The sequence below is a fragment of the Lathyrus oleraceus genome, chromosome 3 (assembly GCF_024323335.1).
Source record: "Lathyrus oleraceus cultivar Zhongwan6 chromosome 3, CAAS_Psat_ZW6_1.0, whole genome shotgun sequence".
In the NCBI taxonomy this organism is placed as follows: domain Eukaryota; kingdom Viridiplantae; phylum Streptophyta; class Magnoliopsida; order Fabales; family Fabaceae; genus Lathyrus; species Lathyrus oleraceus.
Genome location: NC_066581.1, coordinates 1,867,278 through 1,886,458, shown reverse-complemented (window position 1 = coordinate 1,886,458; position 19,181 = coordinate 1,867,278). Strand labels below are relative to the sequence as shown.

At 36.2% G+C, this 19,181-nt stretch overlaps 1 protein-coding gene across 1 annotated transcript; it reads left to right on the top strand.

Annotated features, from left to right (window-relative positions):
* Positions 1-653: 653 nt before the first annotated feature.
* On the top strand, positions 654-2,678 carry LOC127132040 (probable RNA-binding protein ARP1). The gene is made up of 5 exons (XM_051060909.1): positions 654-1,272; positions 1,366-1,471; positions 1,684-1,765; positions 1,860-2,034; positions 2,263-2,678. The coding sequence occupies exons 1-5, from the start codon at positions 909-911 to the stop codon at positions 2,304-2,306; spliced, it is 771 nt and encodes a 256-aa protein (XP_050916866.1). The 5' UTR covers positions 654-908; the 3' UTR covers positions 2,307-2,678.
* The last annotated feature ends 16,503 nt before the right edge of the window (positions 2,679-19,181 follow it).

Sequence of the window (19,181 nt, the reverse complement as noted above, 5' to 3'; positions counted from 1 at the left end):
CATAATTATCACTTTTTATATAATTAAACACAATATTCAAATAAATATAATTTAATTAAAAAAATATATTAAAAACATCCTTGCAACTTGGGGGTTACCATCTAGTGGCTATAAATACTTGAACAGAAAGATTTGGGGAGATACTTCACTAATTTCACATATTCAAGTTATGCAAACTATCTTTTCTCTTAAGTGAGAGGAAGATTTTTGTATTTTTCATGAGTGCAATAATACTTTTTTATCTAAAAATAAAAATATGTATTTAAGTTTAATTTTAAATTTGATGAAAATTTTAATTTAATTTTTCTTAATCAAATATCATCTAAATCTTATATAAATCCAAAGAAATCAAATATAAACCTAATATAATTAAATTTAAAGTTAAACTTTTGTAGTAAAAAAAATATTTTTGATTAAAAACTAGAAATTGAGATTTTGTATAGACGGTGGTCAAATATTATCTTCATTCAACGACGCAGAAAACATTTAGTAACTTACCATTTGCAAGCAAGTAAATAAATAAAAAATCCGGGGGCAATACAGGGGCGCTTTTTCTTTGTTTCGTAACAGATAGGCTGGCATATGACCGGTCATTATTGAGAATCAAATGTATTGCGTTGATCACGTTGATGACGGCTCATGCTTAACCACATTTTACCTGTCATTGTTTTCTTCCCATTATTTTATTTCCTTTTAATCCTATTTCCAGACTTTATAAATTAAAATACTAACCATCTTTGTCTGTCTATTATAAGTGAGTAACGTGCACCCAAGTACTATTCTTCTTAGTTAGAGTCATTGATTCATAGTGCCCATCATCATCACTCATCAACACACTGTTTCTTCTTCCTTCTACTATATTTACAGATCAATTTATCAATCAAAACATTCATACATTGATCTGATTCATGATGAGCAGCAGCAACCACAACAATGGATCACAGTTTGGGGACACTACGCTGACCAAAGTGTTCGTCGGAGGTCTTGCTTGGGAGACTCCGAAAGACACACTCAGGGAACATTTTCAAAAGTACGGCGAAATCCTTGAAGCTGTTATCATTTCCGATAAGGTTACCGGCAGATCCAAAGGCTACGGATTTGTAACGTTCAAGGAAGCAGAGGCGGCAAACAAGGCTTGCGAGGAACCGACTGTCATGATCAATGGCCGCCGAGCCAACTGCAATATCGCATCTCATGGTGCTCGCCGTCAAAGGTCTTCTCCCGCCACTCCTCCTCTTTCTCCTCCACCTGTTCCTCCTCCATACACCCCAGGTACTTAAGAGTGTATTAATAATATTTATTATCGATTGTATAGATGAATATGATAGTTCTCTAACACTAACTTAAAATGTATTATTACTATAGCAACGAAGAACTGTGAGAGCCAGCAGGTTCAGTGGTATTATCCGGTGGGAACACCCACACCTGCACCTCCTTCTCCATTCCATCATCACGCCATTCCTTTTTACGGGTATATCTATATTTTTTTTCTTTTCCTGCTGTCGTAAGTAACTACAAATGAATTAAACATTTGACAATTAAGGAGTTTCATTTTACTGTTGTAAACTAAAAAATGGGCGTTGAGTAGAGACAGGATGGGCCAGCATAAATATGATAGGTAGATCTTTTCTTTTGGGTGAAAGGGACATTTATAATTTAATCTGTTTCATTTTAACTATTCAGGTATACACCCACCACCTACATTGCACCAGATCATATGAATTACAATTATTATAACTACAATTACAATTACAATCACAATCAGGTAAGTGATTAATTTTACATATTTGCAGCAATATGATTACATAAGCCAATTGATATTTATTTATTCTGAAAAAGTGGTGGACGTATGCATGCAGAAGGTGAACTATGGAATGGGTGGGATGTATGTGTACCCGGCTCGGCAGGGTGTTGTGCCAGTGATGCATCCTTTCTACAGAACCGAAGCTATGGGTGTCCCTGCACCTCAAATCTTCCATCCACTACCACCTCATTATTCCCCCTCCATCACTCCTACTACTGCTACTATTACAGGTAACCACACTGTCTCTGTTGTCAGGGATATAAGCTTTTCACCTAATAAGAAGTGAAGTGAGTTATTCTTCTTTTATTAATTTCTAGGCTGTCATATTTAATAATTGTTGAAAAAAATGGTACTATATACTAACATTTGCAATAGAACATGTCAGATCGTGTTACCTTGAAGATTGGTTTATATTTTACTACTAGACTGAAGTGAAAGTTTGTTTTTGTGACTGATAGGTCCAGTTGGCACTGGTGAATGCTTCAAAAGAGTAGTGGTATGAGTGAGTGAGAGAGAGAGGAGCTTAGTTGGCATATGCATGGGTGATGGTCGCAAGTGAAAGCACGCAGCTGCATTATTACATCTCATATTTCTTCTGCATCTGCTTTTGGATTCTTTATTTTTAATTCTTAATCTCATTCTTTCATTCTCTCTCTAACATCTCAACATCATGAGCTGTCAACTCTTTCATTACTACAACAAAAAAAACAATTAATATGCCATTGTCTATCTTCAATTACCCATACCTAGTGGGTTGCTAGCTTTTCCTCACTTCAACTCTTCAACCTAAATAAAATTTATTTATTTTTTTCTTTTTTAATAATTATTTTTATTTATAGTCTTATTATAAATAAATAAGAAATATTAATTTCTATTTTTTCGGTATGGTTATTCAATCTAAAAAGAGGTTCAATAAATTTGACAATTTATATAGCAAAAATTTATTTTAAAAATATTGTTTTTGTCCTTGGGCTACGCAAATTCAATGCAAATATTGAATTTAAAATCAAATGACAATTTCAAATATGTGATATCATTAATGCTGAAAAACTCACCAAGAATCTTCGTCTCAATCAGGAAGAGAACTAATAGAAATGCAACTGAAATAACAGAAAGTAGTTGCAATGTAAACTTGATTATCCGAATGCTTCATTAGACTGGAAAACTTGTACACTATTTCATACATATACAAGAAAAGAATGGATAAATTAGTGGCAATCTATGTATACATGTGTCACTATACGAGTGGACATGATAGTGTACGTTAACCTAAACCCCAAAACTTATATATTAAGATTTACACGACAATCTAAAATGTCATCAACGACAAATCCTCTAATAAATAAAACAATTCACAAACATGCAACCGAAAATATTAACATTATACAACACATGTCATTGCACGCTCATCTTCACTTAGTATATCATTACAACGGTATCGATTTATTTCAAATGATAAAATATTGCAACTTAGACTTTTTGTCTCAATCTTCAAATCATGATAAATTATTTTCAAAATAAAGAGTTATCATATTCAACTCTTGAACAACTTCAACATAAATTGAATAAAAAATGAAACTCCAACAAACATTATAAGCAAACAAACGTTCCTAATCCTGGCGTTACAGGATCAGAACAAGACTTCTAAACAAAGATGAAACTAAACGAAGTTACTCCAAGAGCTAACTCCCACTTACAATAACAAATTCTACTCTTGGATTTCTGCAATATGTCCATGATGGACAACATGAAAGTAAAGAGGGTGAGAAACAACAAACTAATATAAACAACGTAAAGAATGCTAAGATAGAGAATACACAACAAACACATATTCATTACACAATCAACCACCACATAGTCTTACACCCTTCACATAAACATGTACAAATTTACAACCTATCATCAACATCATGAAACAATCAATTACATAATACGGTTATGTATGCAAATGTACTCCACAACTGACTCATTATGCATGCGGTATCATTCATGAACACTCAGGTTCATTTCGCTCCCGATCCCCACCATAGGACCGGAGCAAACCAAATCGTTACCATCACCATAGGTAACGCTTCACCAATCCCCACCTGGAACCGCTACTCGCTCTCGACCTTCATCATAGAACCAGAGCACACCAAATTGGACCGAAGTACATACACTATGATGCATGACTCTTAATAACATGCTTTTTCACCAAAAGGTTCACCAAAAGAATCATCATGCATATCTCACCATTTATGTACATCATCATTCATCATAAGAAACAATTCATCAATGTTTAACCTCAATAAACAACAACAAACAATAGCAACTCAACAAATGTAACTTCATAAGCATTCATTCATGTTACTTCACCAAAACAACAACACATCATCGTATAAACCTAACGATCCGCTAACTGATCATACAAGTCATCACAAACATCCCTACAGTGGGTAAATAACTAAAACTCAAATATTTCACCAAACACTATCATGGTGTAGCTTTGCGCGTTAGACTTCTAACGCTTCGAACGACACCTCATTTGGACTTATAGAATAAAAGATACAGCCAAAATCGTCAAACAACGCAATAAAACAAAAGCAAGGTTTTTACCATTTAGCCTATGACAATCGATTGTCATAGGGTGACAATCAATTGTCAGCAAACATGTTTCGCTAATGACTTCACAAAAAATCACTTTTTTGGGATGTGCAATCATTTGTAGCCCTGGTGCAATCAATTGCATTGCTTGTTTTTTTTCAAAAATTCAATTGTTGCAATTGATTGTCATCTGGTGACAGTCGATTATCACTGTAGTTTTTTTCCAAAAATTCTAAATTTTACCATACGATCTCCACCCCTCTTACCCCTAAACCTTAATACATGTCTCCGACTAATTTTTCTCAAAATTCATTTATTCAAAAACGAATTTAGCAGTGATTCATGTTAGCATAATCATTAGCATAAACAACACTAATTTCATCACAACTCATAACAATTTCATCAAAGATTTTAACAGAAAATTCATTATCAATCATGAATAAAACTTAAGATTTCACATCCTCATCAATGGAAAAACTTCATACATACGTATTCATGCTTATTCAAACATTGATTCAATCATAACAACACCTATAAACATAAAATCAGCAAAATAATTTCTAGAAAATTCATCATATAATAATTCATCACAAGAAGCTTAGAACCCTAGTAAGATTAAGGACTTATCATCACTACCTTATCATGTAATACACCTAAATTTGTATCACTTTCTCCCCCTTACCTTAAACTCTCAGTAATGATGATGAATCAAATAACTTTTATGGCTTCCCTCTTCAAAACCCTGACTTTTGCTCTTCTCCCTTTAAAAGTTTTTTCTCTCCTTTTATCTCTTTTCTCAAATTAAAGGTACTGATAAAATAGGCTCATTTTCTCTTACTTCCAATATATCCTTAGAGTTTTCTACGCACTTCTTTCCAATTACCTCATTAACCCTCAATTTTCTTAATTCACACTATTGCCCCAACTCCCAAATTCTCCATATTGGCTCAACTCTATCATTTTACTATTTTATTTAATTAAATCAAATAAAATACTATTGATTCTAATAATTAATTAAAATTCCAATTAATCCTAAACAACTACACCAAACTCTTACTCTCTCTATACCTCTACTTCAAGGATTCTTACCCCCGCAACCACATAACAATTAATTAAAATACCAATTAATCAAATAAGATTCTAAATAATTCAATTAAATTAATTAATCAAATTTGGGGTGTTACAACTCTCCCCCACTTAGAAAATTTTGCATCCTCGAAAATTACCTGAAGGAAACAGAGTCGGATACGACTCCCTCATCTGACTCTCCAGCTCCCAAGTTATTCTTCCATCAGATGGTCCTCTCCACACTACCTTCACCAAGGCAATCCCATTACCATGGAACTACTTCACTTCCCGATCCTCTATCCGCATGGACGATGCCTCAATAGTCAGATTCTCACTCACCTGTATATCATCCACTTGGATCACATGAGACGGATCTGAAATGTATCTCCTCAACTAGGACACATGAAACACGTCATGAAGTTTAGCAAGCGGCGGTGACAAGGGAATCTGATAGGACACATATCCTATCATTTGCAAGATCTGGTATGGACCAATAGAACGCAGCATGAGCTTTCGAGACTTCAAAGCTCGACCGACACCGGTTACTAGAGTAACTCTAAAAAGTACATGGTTTCCCTCTTGGAACTCAAGTATTTTCCTCCTTTGATCATGGTAACTCTTCTAGCCAATCTGTGAAGCTCTCATCTTATTTTGGATCATCTTGATCTTCTCAGAAGTTTGTTGCACAATCTCATGTTCAATCACTGTACTCTCTCGAGATTCATACCAACATAAAGGTGTCCTACACCTCCTACCATACAACTCCTCAAACGGGGCCATCCCAATACTCAAATGGAAATTGTTATTGTAAGTAAACTCAATCAGCGGCAAGTAGTTATCCCAAGCACCTCCTTGTTCTAGCACACAAGTTCTCAATAGATCCTCCAAGGATTGGATATTGCTCTTTGTTTTCCCATTAGTCTGCGGGTGATAAGCAGAACTCAATTTCAGCTTAGTACCCAAAACTTCTTGCAAACTCTGCCAAAACGTTAACGTGAACCTCAAATCTCTATCCAACATAATGCTCGATATAATACCATGCAGACTAATAATCTTCTCAATCACTACGTCAAATAAGGGAAAAGAGGGCGCTTTTTTGGCCTATAACAGCGCTTTAAAGCGCCCTCTAATCTGGCGCTGGCATAGGTAAAGACAGCGCTTTTTTTCCTGGTGAAAGCGCTCTCTAAAGTGGCTCTTTAAGCCCTTTAAGGGCCACTTTAGAGGGCGCTTTTTAAAGAAAGCGCCCTCTAAAGTGGAAACTTTTAAGGGTTTAGAGGGCGCTTTTACTGGAAAGCGCCCTCTAAAGTGGAAATTTAAAGGGTTTAGAGGGCGCTTTTACTGGAAAGCGCCCTCTAAAGTGGGTGGTTATTTAAATTTTTTTTTTAAAAAGCGCTATATTTTTTTATTTGTTTTAGACAACCTGTATATTGAAGCAGTACACCTAAAACTGTATAATTTGAAGCCCTTTTTCACACATTGCATTCAATAAGCCTTATATACAACAATCCATACATATACAACAATCCACTGATATATAATCGTTTAACTTCTAAAGTTTCTAAATATACAATCAATTCATAACTTAAAAAGAAATAAAACTAAGTAGCAAAAGCATCTCTGAGATGTATGTTTTTTTTGCTAGCCGCAGTCTTCTTAGCAACAACCTCTTTTTGTTCAATATCAATAGCATGAACCTAAAATATCATAAAATTAGTTAGGTGAAGTATAAGATCAAGAATTAACATTTTCTATGCATAAATATCATATAATTGTGTTTATACCTTTTTTTTATGCAACTGACTCGATTTGCTGTAATAAAAGCCATTTTACCTGTAATAAAGAAAACAATTAAAATCATTTGACCTGTACGTTTTTCACTAAGTTCTCTTTCTTTTCTTGGTTGGAATATGTTCTACATGTCTCTTAACAACACGGACGGTTGGATTGATCCAAATACCCTCATTATGATCATTTCTAATATATGAATCATTTGATATAATATTCTCATCTTGATCATTTTTGGTAAACGATTCAATCTCAACATCAATATCACCTTGATCTCCAGTGTTTTCATCAATTACTTTGTTGGAAAAAAGAACTATAGACCATTTCGTACTTTTCGGATCATTGACATAGAACACTTGTCTAGCTTGAGAGGCTAAAATAAAAGACTCATCTTTGTATCCCACCCTATTAAGATCCACTTGCAAAAATCCTGACTTATCCATTCGAATGCCGTTATTATTTTCAACCCACTTGCAACCAAGTATAGGAATCTGAAACTTCTCATAATCAAACACCCAAATGCGCTCGATAACACCAAAATACGACAGATTTGCAAATTTGGGGTTTAAGTCCTTCACACTTGATATGTGCATTGCTTCAGCTACCACGATGACACCACTATTCTGCATAGTACTTTTATCATCTTGTTCTTTGGTATAAAATGTGTATCCATTAATCGCGTATGCGCTATAAGAAAAAACATGGAAACTTGGACCATATGCTAAGCATCTCAACCTTTCTGTTATTGAAGCGGGATCTGAATAATACTTTGAATAAATATGATCCTTAAACCAAGGTATAAAACATCGATTGTGCTCTCGTACTATCCAATTTTCATTTCTATTGGGATTTAAACCTCGGAGAATATCCTTGTGAATTTCAACATCCGGCTCAACCTCATTCTCATTGTGCAGAACATACAAATGCACTTGATCCCGTTCGACCCTTGATACTGCCACGATTTTATTTCCAATTAGATTTTTTCCTTCTTTCTTTTCGACAAGCTGAGACTTGGGGAGTCCGATTGACTAAACATTAGACAAATATTCAGTACAAAACTCAATCGCTTCTTCAACAATGTATCTTTCAACCATACAACCTTCTGGTCGACTTCGGTTCTTCACGTACCCTTTTAATATTTTCATATAACGTTCAACAGGGTACATCCATCTCATATAAGCTGGTCCACACAATTGTGTCTCTTTCACAAGATGAACAACTAGATGTACCATTATGTCAAAAAATGATGGAGGAAAAAACATTTCAAGCTCACACAAAGTAATAACGATTTCTTTTTGCAACATTGGTAAGATCGCAGGATCGATCACCTTACTGCAAATTGACTTGAAGAAAGAACACAACTTAGTTATAGAGCTTCTTACTTTTTCTGGAAGAATAGAACGTATACCTATTGGGAGAAAATGTTCCATTATAACATGGCAATCATGGGTCTTTAAACTCTTTAACTTGAGGTCTTTCATAGACACAAGTCTTCTAATATCTGAAGAGTACCCTTCTGGAACTTTAACTTCACTTAGAACAATTCTCGTTACTTTTCTCACCATGCAAATTCCAACATGTATAACTTCGATCAATTCCATGCCTCATTAGATGCGATGTCAACTGAACTGCGTCAACCCGTTTCCCATAACAACAACCCAAGCAAGGACATATCATTCTACTGGGGTCTTCGGCGTGCGCAACGGCAAACTTAACGAATTCTGATACCCCATTCTCGTACTCTCTCGACAATCGATTGGAAGACATCCATGTATTATCCATTACTAATTAGAATAAACAAAAAACAATTTCAGAAGAGAAACCAAAAATGGGATGAGACAAAACAATTTTGCTTTATTGAGTTAGTCTCTGTGCAGGGCATTCATGTCTCCAACAACAACCCAAAACCAAAACAATTTTGGTTTATTGAGTTAGTTTCTCAACATTTTCAGATATCTCTGACTTCAATAGCATGAGAATGTATGAACCATGCATTAAGCATTAGTGGTATGCACTAATTTGTAGCATAGTTATATATCATCATATAGTTTTTACAAAAGATAAACATTGACTAGAAAATATATATGTAGAATTGTATAATGGTCTAACTGAAAGCTAACAGAAGAATAGTCGACTCTAATTTACTCTATCAAATAACATCCATACCTAATCTTCTTAAGTTACTAGCTACGCTATGTATGCTAGAATAAATACACTCATAAGCTGCATAGTGTACCTTTGATTGGTAGAAGGTGTTTTAGATATTGCTGCCTCCTTTTTCTACATCGAGAAACAAATGGAACAGTTGGTGAAATTTAACCCATAATGCCTAGTCTCCATTGCTAGCATTGCAACACAATAATTATTGTTGAGAATACTCAATAAATGTATGAACCAAGAAAAATGAAACCAAAAATGAACAATAGCGAACGTCAGAAGAGAAACCAAGTAATATGAAGATTAGAAAAATACCTATGGTGTCAAAATCGAACAGCTAACAACGAATTAATAGAAGGAGGAAACGTCGTAAATCTAACAGAGGTGGAAGGAGAACGCCTTAGAAGTAGCGAAAATCGTAGCAGTGAGAACCCTAACGTGAAAAAGAACGAAAATAACAGAGAGTGAAATAACAAAACGCGCAGTATGTTATAATTTTAATGTTTACTAAAGGGGACCTTAGAGGGCGCTTGTGGAAAAAAAGTGCCCTCTAAAGGGGGCCTAAGAGGGCGCTTATGAAAGCGCTCTCTAAGGCTTTCCAAAAGCGCTTTATAAACTGGAAATGCACATGGACTTATAGAGCGCTTTTTTAAAAGCGCCCTCTAAGGGTAACCTTAGAGGGCGCTTTCTAAAAAGCGCCCTGTATTGTTGTCCCTCTATCTCCTCCTTATTTTTTCGCTTCACCTTAGAGGGCGCTTTATTACAAAAGCGCCCTCTAAAGTGCGTTGTCTATTCCAGTTGTTCGCTCCTTATTTTTTCGCTTCACTTTAGAGTGCGCTTTTGTAATAAAGCGCCCTCTAAGGTGCGCTGTCTATTCCAGTTTTTGGCGTAGTGAATATAGAACTCAATTAACTTCTGCAAAGGATAACCGATCTTAATCGGTATGAAATGAGCTGATTTAGTCAGCCTATCAACAATCACCCAAATAGAATCACATCCCTTCGTAATTTTCAAAAAACTTGTCACAAAATCCATAGAAATTTTATCCCACTTCGACTCCGGAATACTTAATGGTTTCATCATACCCAACAACTTTTGATGTTCAATCTTCAACTTTTGGCAAGTTAAAGAAGCATACATAAACTCAGCTACTTCCTTCTTCATTCCTGGTCATCAAAACAATTTCTTCAAGTCTTGATACATTTCAGTGGCACCTAGATGAATACTCAACCCACTTCTGTGACCCTCCTCAAGAATACTCTTCTTAAACTCAGGTACGTCTGGAACACAAACCCTGTCTCTGAACCTCATCACGCCATTCTCATCAATCTTGAAGTCACCACCCTTATCTTGATTGATTAACACAAGTCGGTCAACCAAGCCCACATCCATCCTCTTACCCTCTCTGATCTCTTCAAAAATACTACTTGTCAGTTTCAACATACCCAACTTCACACTACTAAGAGTCTTTTCACATGCCAAACTTATGTCTCTAAATTTCTTAATCAATTCTAACTCTCTAACTATCAACATCGACATGTGCAATGACTTCCTACTCAATGTGTCGTAACCCAAAATTTGACTACCTAATCTTTCTATTTTCACCGGGTCAACCCCAATAACAAAAAGTCAAAGGGGGGACCTTTTTTACTTTTTATGAGAATTTTTTGTTTTATGTTTGTTCGTTTAGGTTTAAATCTGGTTTTAAGGATAACATTAGGGCTAGGATTGACTTCAATTATTGATAAATGTTTAAATATTAATTGAATTTATTTTTAGCAAATTCGCTTAGAATATTAAGCTGTTTTAGGTGGGCTGAGTTGATCTTGGTATTTTAATTGGATCTTTTAAAAATTAATTAGTTTTGGTCAATTTCTAAAAATTTCAAATTTAATAGTTATATTTTCGAGGGTCAAAATTATTAGTTATTAAGCATTATTATTTATTAAACATTATTATTATTATTATTATTATCAATATTATTATTTATTTTTATTTCTCATTATTTCAATATGATTATTTATTATTTAATAAATATTAAAATTAAGTCATTATTTAATCAGGTTTTCTATTTGGCATCTTGGGTCATCATTATTGGGGTTTATCCATGTTGGTCATTTGAACTAGCCCAAACTGGGCCCTTTCCATGTGGGTCAAGTATGACCCACTCTAATTGGGTCAGACGTGGCCCAAATCCATCCCCAACCGGGTCAGGATAGTGACCCGCCTCCGAGTCCATCATCTTCAACCTCTAAACCATAAGACACGCATAATTGAAAACAGAAAAATATCAAAAAATTGCAAATTTCAATTCCATCCAAACTTTCCATTTACATTGAAATCACGAATCAAATATGGACTAAATACATCATTTCAGTTACAATTCAAACCTAATTTCTATTTCTAAACAAAATCAGAATTACAATCAATCAAATCTCAATCAAATCCGGACTTCCTAAATCAGATAATCTAATTAAAAACTAAAACCTAAAAAACTCTATAAAAACCTAAGTGGAATCAGAGTTGAGGACGCAAAAATAAGAACCCAAAAAGAATACTTGTTACTGTAAATATGATCCCTCGCATAAAGCTCGAATTTAAATAGAGATTAGGGTTTCACATTGAAACCCTAATTCTTTAGAGCCGACCTTCTTTCCAATCCAGCAACACCTTGCATAAAAAAGAAACAAAAAGGGGAAGAATAAGAAACCAGATCGAACAAAGGAAAGACAAGAATGCGGAATTTACCTCGTCACCGGAATAAGCCTCAATTCCGTAGGTTGGCCTTCATAATTTCATACTCTTATTTGAACTGTTGTCTGTGTTGATTTGTTGTGGTTTTAAATTTTGTTTTTTTTATATATTTGAAATGGGGGTTTTGGTTTGATTTTGATAATTAAGGGTTGGATTGGGGTTGGGGGAAGGGAAATGTACGAATCGGCTAAGGCTTAGGGTTTAAATTAGGGAAATTTGGGGGTTTGGGGGAAACTTAGGATTAAGGTTCATTGGGGTTAGGGTTAGGGTTCCTCGTATGAACCCTAGGGTTCTTTGCTTCCCAGGTAAGGTTATGGTTCATCACAAACCCAGGTTGGGGTTCATAGGGTTAGGGCCGAGGTTCTTAAGATCTAAGGGTTTCTTGGTTGATGTTCATCACCCAGATGAACATCGATTGAAGATCCCGATTGAGCTTCAACTGAAGATATGGGGTTTGCGACGGTTTTAGGGCGGAGGGCGGTGGTCTCTGGGTGGGGGTTTGCATCTCTGGGTTGATGTTCATCATGTTTATGATGAACATGATGAATGTGGCGGTCTGGTTGGTGGACCACTGTGGGGAAGGGTGGCAAGGGAGGGGGATTCTAGAGAGAAGTTAGAAAAAGCTCAGAGTGAAGAGAGAGACAGAGAGAGAGAGAGAGAGAGAGAGAAAGGAGAAGAGAGAATAAGAGTTTACTAAGGGAGTGCGTTCATATACCTCCCTTATGATCTCTCAGATGCGTGCCAAGTGGCACTCCAATGGGAGCTAGATTGGTTGACCATCCCGGTCAACCAAGGATCTGGTATAGGCATGTACACCGTCTTTCCCTATTGATCTTAAATTTGGACCTCTTAACTTGCGTACTTTGACCAGTCAACCTGATCAAAGGTAGGGGTTGCGCCTCACCATCCCCTTCAGATCATGCAGATGGTGTAGAGGGAGTCAATGGTTGACTCTCCCTCATCGTAGGCTTTGTCTCATGAATGGGCCTCAGAGTCTTAGTGGACTTTTCCCCTTGTTATTCGCACCCCCTCCTAATGGCCCATTACCAACTTAGTATAGAATACACCCCCTTCATTTGTATTCATTTTTAATTTATTAATTACTTAATTAATTACTAATTATGATTTATCTTTTTTAATATTTAGAATTAATTTAAATAAAATAAAATTATTTTTTTGTTATTTTTTTTTATTTGTGACATGTTTATCTAATTAATTAATTATGATAGTAGTATTTTAATTGATTAGGGATTTATATTATTTATATTAGGGGTAATTAAATCAAGAATTTGGGAATAGAATCGAGAATAATTATTAGGGTTTAAGGGATGTAAAAATGGGACAAAATAGGGATAAAGAATATGTCTTGTGACATCTAATTTAAATTACTTAATGTGAGTGATTTTGTATTATATTTTTATATCATATTTAATATATTATTTTTAATCAAATTTAATGATATTTTTAAGTTAAAATGGATAAAGACATGTGATATAATTTGGGATAAAAGGAGTTATCTAAGGTTAAATTGAGATTAAAATCAGGATAAAGGGGTTATCACGTAGCTATGACTCCTAATTTATTTTCTTAAATAAATTAAAACAATATTTTTGCAAGGGATAAAGGGATAAAATCAATTCAAATTCACTTCAAACCGTAAGACCTCTACCCTAGTGTATTGAGGCATTTTCTAAAATCATTTATCCGCCCCTGATGTGTAAGAATTTTCAAGGGATAAAAGCAATCAACCAATCAATATTTTCAAGAAGAACTATGGTACTCTGATCCCTCGCCTAGTGCGGAGGTACATAGGCATGGAGTTGTAAACTCTAGCGAGTACAAATTATAAAAAAAGTTGGGTCTCTCATCCATTTAAATGTAGTACCTTCTATAAATAAATAAATAATCAACAATTAATTAGAAATCTAGCAAACACCTTAGAAACATATACTAGTCCTAGAATTGGAGGAGGATCCCATTGAATACAATGGAGGTAAAGGGTGCCTAATACCTTCCCTTCAGTTAACCGACTCCCAAGACCTAGCGTTTCACCCTTAGTCTACAAGTTTTATCATTATTTTCCTGTTCCTTAGGAATGAATAAAGGAATGTGGCGACTCTAATTTTCCAGCCGCGACAGCTGGCGACTCTGCTGGGGAATTCTATATAATTTCCTTGAAGAGAGACCGTCTTAACCTCTGGTTTTAGGGTTTTGTGTGTTCCTTTGGTTTGATTGCTTTTATTTTTTTATTTTCTTTTATATTTTATGCTCCTTATTATTCTCTTATATTAAACTGTCATATCATTGGTTAGGATTGATACTATGTGAGAAGCTAAAACCCAAGCTTGAGAAGAAATATAAGCTTAAGTAAGGGGTTGTCCTGTCTTCGCCACTAGGGTTCTCATCCCGTGGGGTCTTTGATCATAATTCCGTTCATAGTATATCAATTCAAAAGGTTTGTCATGAGAAGGCGAGCACTTCTTCGTGATGGAACTCTGAATTTGGTCCATGACTTTAGGGACCTCTTCTAGAACACCCTCAAATCAGGGTGACCTTATGCTATCAACTCGCAAGGGTGGTTAATAAGGTACCACCTAGATGAGAACTATCCCGAAGGATTACCATAGGAAGGATTGCTCCTTCTCATGGTAAAACAAGGGTATAGTCTATGACTCTAGGGATGACATCTTACCCAAAGCTTTATATCCTACAAGTGAGGAGGTTAGGTAGTCTAACCTTAGATCCAACCTAATCTTAAGAATCCTACCCAATATAGGGCATACTTACATGATTACGCCAACATAAAAAAAACTTTAAAGTTAAGAGACATTTATATCATCATACCATTAGCATTAAAATAAACCTTTTACGTATATTTACCATCATTTAGGTAATTTTCAAAATCTATTGTAGGTAGTTTATGGGAATGAATAAAAGGACAACCCTCTATATCAAGGAAACCGTGTCAGATCTCCAAAGTTTAAAGGTTTTTCAAGGGCTGATGCCCAACTCCATGCAAAGATACATCTTCTCATACATGTGGTGGTTTAGATGAGTATTCTTCTTAAGATGACAACTTGTCTCTTCTTCAAAAATCAACTAAACATACCCTTTTATCATTTGTACCCCGAACTACAGGATTTTGATCCTTCATTGGTACGTAGGCACAATACTTTATGTCTTTTCAAATCAAAAAGCAATAAAACACAGTTCTCTTCTTATCTCCCAAATCTTTAGCAAGCAACAATAACCAAATACAAATATCTCAAGAGGTTCCTATAGGATATTATAGATGATTAGGGTGCTAGTACCTTCCCTTTTCATGACAAAACCCGTGAACCTTCAATCTCTTTATTGCATTGTTTTGCATTGCATATTTATGGGTTATTTGATCTTTTCCCCTTCCCTTGTATAAATTAAATTTTGGTGGTGACATTTTGTTTTGTGAGTCAAGTTAACCTAATAGCTTGGTCTTCGATTCTCACCATGATAAAACCCATGATATTTCTTGCATGATACTTGTGCTTATGTTTCAATCCAGGGAAAATGGATTATATTTGACTTATTGTTGTCGCATCGCGCGAAAAACCGGCGGGAAAAGAAAGAAACAACAGAGCCGCCACCGTGCGTTATTTATCCCAAAAGAGGGAAAGGAAACGCTCAGAGTAAACCTGGAAAGAACATGGTCTCGCGACCAAAAAGAATGGGTTCGGGAGTCGGTTATGCGAAGGGAAGGTATTAGCACCCCTACGCATCCGTAGTACTCTACGGGATCCACGCACACTAGAAAGGAAAATTGGTTGCTAAACACTGCTCAAATACTCACACACACTGGCTGAAAGAAACGCAAGAAACTGACTGAAACTGACTCGGCAGGATGTCGCATCCTGGGCCTACTTAGTCTATCAGGCATAGACATCAGAGTCGAAGTAGTTCGGATTGGGGAAACGACACATGCTCGCTAGGATATCGCATCCTATGCATACGTATCTTCTCGGACGAGAGAAGAATCAGAGCATTCGTAGCTCGGCTGACACGCACACAAACAAACACAAACACAGGCAAACGTGGAGCCCGACTGCCAATCACTGGACTTATGTCAGCATCCGAACCTAAACTCACACAAAGAGGCAAACGTGGAGCCTGAATGCCAATCACTGGACTTACATCAGCATCCGAACCAAACGCACGCACACTGGAACCCAAATGCCACTCGATGGACTTACATCAGCTTCCAAGCACACAACAACACAACAGGTTAATAGGGAGTCGGGGACTCGAGCCTATAACTTTCAAACACACAAAAACAAACAGACAACAAATTGCTAAGGAGTCAGGCACTCGAGCCTAGCAACTGTCAAACAACACACACAAAAAAGAAAAAGGGCGCCCGGAGAGATCAGCTCAATCTCCTGCCTACATACTTCATCTGGTATGAAGATCAGGGCGATGTAGTTCCCCTACGCAGGGACAAAGGTTCTAGCCTAACCAGACAACAGAGGGAGACACAACTAGGGAGACTACGACTCGAGCCTAGATGTTATCATGCAAAATCAACCCTAAGTTAAGGTTTCTAGCTAACTGGCACAGGGAGCCAGCCTATCCTAAACATGACTTGCACAGGAAGCAAGCCATACCTACACTTAACTTGCACAGGAAGCAAGTCTAAACTAATCCTAACTTGCACAGGAAGCAAGTCAAACAACCCTATCTTGCACAGGAAGCAAGTCAAACAATCCTATCTTGCACAGGAAGCAAGTCAAACAATCCTACAAGCACAGATAGCACACGCTATACACAAACAAGTGGCTCAAACAAGGGTTAGGTTTTAGTCAAGGGGTCATATCAACCTCGACAAACAAACCTCTGGAACTGGGTGAATGTGCTCTTAACCTTGCCATTGAGAGACTAAGGTGAAGCAGATGAAAGGTGAGTGAAGATGAGACTTCACAGCTCCTATCCCTGGCCTGGGAGAGCTCAAGACAAGAATGTGTGGGTTCAGAAAGTGGGAACCCTTCTACACATTTAAAACTGACTCAACTGTACAATTGTACAAGATCTTGGGTTTGTATCCGCAATGCATCAACACAGTGGTGTGAGCAAAGCAGATGACACACTGAATAGTGGGGGATAGATTGCATATCCCTACCTTCCACTAATTGCCTCTTCACTTAGGAGGTCTTTGACTCTATGCAAGGACAAAATTAAACAGTCACAAACATTGCCTCTTAAGGAGGACTTCAGACAGTTGCCTGGCCAAGTAACAGGCCAGGTCTTCCAGACTACATGAAGTAAAAGAGACATACCTCAATGCAAATTGCTTATACAAGCAAAGCAAAGCAAAAGTTCACAAGGAACTAAAAGCAACTAAAGTACCTGAAATCAGTCAAGCACAGTTAGTATACAAGTCAGAGTTAAATCAAAATGAAACAGACATCAACCAGTCAACACAAGCAAGTGAATGTGCAAGGCACAAGGCTTAAGGCATGTGAGCCAAGCCACCTACAAAACAAACAAGTTAGACAATGATATTCAAGCAAGCTCAATCAAATTGTAATGATCTCTTTGAAGCATTTGTAGCTTAACCTGAAAACATAAGCTCAAAAGTGAGTACCAGGACCACTAGGGCAAGCCTAGGGTCAAAAATAAATGAGAAAGTCAAAACAGCAAGGGATATCCAATCAAAGTCGAGTTTAAACATTCAAGAAACAAACTCAATTGGGTTCACATTCATATCACTCACTACCATCATTTCATGAACCATTTAGGTCAAAGCATGGCAAACAGAAGCTCATAGAAGTCAACAGCAAGACTTGCATCAAAAGCAAACTAAAACATTTCCAAAAATCACCAAATAAATCATGGTCACTCCTAACACATAGCATGGTAAGCATGTCAAATTTCATCCCATTTGGACAAGTGGAAGGCAGTCAATGAAAATCAGAAAGTCAAAGCAATTTTGAACATGCTCAATGAAGTCAACCAAACATGCATCAACTTAGAAAAATCATAAGTCAGAGATGGTGTATGATAAATGAATGGGACTAAAACCATGGCAACGATGAGGATGTCTAGTTATCTCATGTCAAATTTCATGTCCATCCAATAAAGTATGAGAATTTCACAAATGAAATGGGAACATGTGTCACAAAAAGTCAACATTTGACTAGGCAGGGGAGAAAATCTCAAACAATTAGGAAATGCCACAAATAATTCCAAGAAAATTCACAAGCCAACTAGACATACAAGAGTAGGTTCATGCAAAATTTCAATCCATTTTGAGGTCAAGAAGCATGGTAATGAAAATCATTAAGTTGGACATCAATGGTGTGACACAAATTGTCACACCCTAATTCAAAAAATCATATCTCACAAACCACAAATGAGAAATTCACAAACTCTACACCAAAATCACCATGAATGTGTCTAGTTCGAGCACAAAATATTTGGGAGCCATTTGATACATTCTCATCATTTCACAATTGATTTGGCATAGTGTACAAAATTTGGTCACATGTCACAAACCCTAAGGCCATTTAAAAACCACTCATCCAAAAATTCTGGAAAAATAATGATAAAAAAGTAGAGATCATGATGAACACAACACAAAAAATCCCATTCAAATTGGATCAAAATTGGGCAAGTTATGAATTTTGCAAGATTGGTAATCAAAGTGAAATAAAATGAAGAAATTAATTGAATTAATATTGAAAGAATGGCATTTTTGTAATTCCCTGATTCACTTAACCAAACACAGTCGTTTTGGGCAAGAATTGAAATGTTTCTATTGGCTAGTGAAATGAAAAGCCATGCACGTGGGAAAAGGGAAGAAATTCTGGGCAAGCTTGAAGAAAATTAGGGTTTCCACTGTTCATCACCATCCCAAATCGTGATTTTCAAAATTCTCCAGAAATGTCAATTGAGCATACCATTGTGTTCATCAAACATCAAACAACAACATCCTAACATTGGTTTTCATTAAATCAAGCTAGGCAAAGAGAAATAAGTAAGACAAGTTTGGATCATCAAT

Coding starts and splice junctions, on each gene's coding strand:
- LOC127132040 (XM_051060909.1), top strand. CDS start 909: ATGATGAGCAGCAGCAACCACAACAATGGATCACAGTTTGGGGACACT. Junction 1,273..1,365: donor TCCTCCTCCATACACCCCAG/GTACTTAAGAGT, acceptor TTATTACTATAG/CAACGAAGAACTGTGAGAGC. Junction 1,472..1,683: donor CACGCCATTCCTTTTTACGG/GTATATCTATAT, acceptor TTAACTATTCAG/GTATACACCCACCACCTACA.